Here is a 3271-nt window from a genome sequence, read left to right on the forward strand (position 1 = left end):
AAGGCTCCCAGTACTTTAGATAAGGAAATCCCAGTACCTTAATCTATTATCTATTTTTTATCTTTTTCATCTTTTTATGTTTTATTTTTTAATCTTTTATCTATCCAGATAAGATAACTCCCAGATAAGGAACACCTAAGTTGTATTAAAATGTTATGCTATTTGCAGGAAGATGAATTTCACTCTGTGAAACCAGTGGTTTTGTTCAGTATATTTTTTAAATGACAATGAGTTTGACAAAAGTGCAGTTTCACTCAGGCTGCAAGATCTTGATATCCTCTTTCTAAAACTTTTAGTAGTCTTCACAGAAACAGAAAAGATTAAGGGATCTGTTGCAACTTACCACTCCAGAACTTCCCACTGAGTGGAGAATTTCTTGGATTCAGACACTGCCCATGAGATAGCTGGAAACTGTTTTTGCACCCAGTACAGTTCTCGTAGCTGTACCCAACACACGTTGCACAGCTCCTGTGGCAAGGTTCGCATTCTCTAGAGATGTCATCAGTGAAGAAGCCATGTCCACACTCACTCACACATGTGCCACCTGCAACAGAAACAGAGCCTCGCATCATGGTGTCTACTGACCCCTGTCAATCCTGACAAGGAGGTACCTCACCTATAGCATCTCTCTGTCTCTAGCAAGAAACAGTTTAAGAAAAAAAACAGTATATAAGAACCCATGAAACTTTTTGTAGCTATATAAACTCTAATTTTTTAGTGTGAAACCTAAATTCATCTCAGTTGCTTGTGCAAATTTCACGAACTTCAAACCAATCTGCACTTAAATTTATGTCTAGATGGATTTTCATACGTATCCTAAATCCTGACAGATACAAATCTTATGGAAGTCCAAATCTAGATAAAAATTTTATGGTTGAGTCCCAATTTTTATACTGGCCCAATATAAAATCTAAGTCCAGAATTCCCTAAGATTGTTAGATATGTATGAATTTTGAGGAGTGGATGAATATCTAGTTCCTGGTGAATATAAAGCTAAACTCAAGTAAATCTGATTCAATTTAAGGGTTGGCATACTGCAGCAAAGCCCCTAGGAGTTGTTACACTGATAGCTTTTTGAGCTTACTCCAATTTCAATTAAAAAAATAGTAGACCACCGGATCACCTCAGGTTGCGACCACATTTTTCCATGAATGTGATGCTTTTGTAGTCCACTACTGGGCACCTTCAGCAGGCAATGCACAAGAATACCATAACCTCAGGATTTCCTGTGATTCATATTTGGCACCATGTCTGAACCAGATCTGCCTGATTTATGACAGCTAAGAGATTCTTAGTCTTGTGTGAATCTGATGTGGAATTTAGTGGTTTTAACTGAGCTCATTTCAGAGTGGTTAAGGCTCATTACTTTATGTGGACCTGAAAGTCAAAGTAAAACTAGACTTGCAAATAGTAAGGAAATGTTTCCATGTCTTTCTGTGAGTTAAAAACCGCTCCTTTCACAAATTCTGAATCAAGTACAGTATTTTTTGTATTTGCCCAGAAGAGTGGAAGTGCATTAAAAAAAAAAAGTGGGAATTTGCAAATACATGGAGCCTTTGAACCAAATGGCACCATTGGCTAACATAACCACCTCACATTAATGCAAAGCACCCGGTTCTGCAAAGTGCTAACTCCCCTCAGTCTCCACCGTCTGTCATAGTAGAGATTCATGAATTTGTGAAGTCAGTTCCAGACTCTTTCTCTAAAGAAAAAGTCTAAAATACTTTTCTATATATGCCAAGCTTGGTACTTTGCTTACCTGAGAGATAAAAGCCTTCCTTACACGAGTCACACTTGTCCTTGTCACAGCTATCACAGTTGCTGGGACACTCCCTACACTGCAGAGAACTTTCATCTCTGTAGGTATTCTCTGGGCAGTATTTATAGCAATGTTGCTTATACCTGTAAGATAAAGTAGAACATCGTTAGTAAGTTTCTTCTGAGGTCACTAAGTTTGCTTTCTGTATGTTTCTAGGTATGGTAATGGTAAAGCTCTATTCTCATCCTAATGAACTGAAATTATTCCTCTAATGAAGGATTCAAAGTGTATTTTTAGTTATGTTACTTATTCAACTGGCAAATATTAACAAGTCATGTTTTCTAATCTCAGGGTTCTTAAGTATAACTAATTTGATTTTCTTTTTTTAATTGTAGGCACAAAAATGAATGCACGCTTAATTAGAAATTACTGTATTGTGGTTGTAAAGAGCTGATTGCTTGTAAAAATATATCATCCAATGCCATTGTTTATAGCTAGATTAAATAGCCTTTCTATCAACATTTTCTTTTGTCATTGGATTTTTACAGAGATCTCTTGTCACTTTGAAAAGCAGGAGAGTTCTTCTTTTCAGTCTATTTAAGTTAAACTTTCAATGAATCTATATATTTTTTCCTTTGCTTAACCTCCTTGCATTTTTAAGTGTGCCTGCTGAGCTGCAAATACCAGAACTGGGCACATGTCGTGGTTTAACCTGGCAGTCAGCTAAACACCACACAGAGCTGTTCACTCACTCCCCTGCAGTGGGAAGGGGGAGAGAATCGGAAAAAACGTAAAACTCATGGGTTGAGCTAAAAACAATTTAATAGGACAGAAAAGGGATGGAAAATAATACTAATGATAAAAGAATATACAAAACAAGTGATGCACAATGCAATTGCTCACCACCCACTGACTGATGCCCAGCCAGTTCCCGAGCAGCAGCCCTGCCCTGCCCTCCCCTCCCCGGCCAACTCCCCTAATTTTTTTGTTCAGCATGACATCACATGGTATGGAATATCCCTTTGGCCAGCTTGGGTCAGCTGTCCTGGCTGTGTCCCCTCCCAGCTTCTTGTGCACCTCCAGCGTCCTTGCTGGCGTGGCAGTATGAGAAGCTGAAAAGTCTTTGACTAGTGTAAGTACTGCTCAGCAACAATTAAAACGTCAGTGTGTTATCAACATTATTCTCATCCTAAATCCAAAGCACAGTACTCCACGAGCTACTAGGAAGAAAATTAAGTCTATCCCAGCTGAAACCAGGACAACACAATATACCAAGAGCATAGAATCATAGAATCATAGAATAGTTTGGGTTGGAAGGGACCTCTAAAGGTCATCTAGTCCAACCCCCCTGCCGTGGGCAGGGACATCTTCAACTAGATCAGGTTGCTCAGAGCCCCATCCAACCTGACCTTGAATGTTTCCAGGGATGGGGCATCCCCCACCTCTCTGGGCAACCTGTGCCAGTGCTTCACCATCCTCAGCGTAAAAAATTTCTTCCTTATATCTAGTCTA

General features: G+C 39.2%; 1 protein-coding gene across 1 annotated transcript in view; it reads right to left on the minus strand.

Annotated features, from left to right (window-relative positions):
* The window catches only part of PCSK5 (proprotein convertase subtilisin/kexin type 5), a 269604-nt gene that overhangs the window by 25714 nt on the left and 240619 nt on the right, over nt 1-3271 (minus strand). The window contains 2 exon segments of the mRNA XM_009328171.1: nt 344-544; nt 1760-1902. Of these exon segments, the coding sequence (XP_009326446.1) occupies nt 344-544; nt 1760-1902 (344 nt within the window).

The sequence above is a fragment of the Pygoscelis adeliae genome, unplaced genomic scaffold (genome assembly GCF_000699105.1).
Source record: "Pygoscelis adeliae isolate BGI_AS28 unplaced genomic scaffold, ASM69910v1 Scaffold45, whole genome shotgun sequence".
NCBI lineage: Eukaryota > Metazoa > Chordata > Aves > Sphenisciformes > Spheniscidae > Pygoscelis > Pygoscelis adeliae.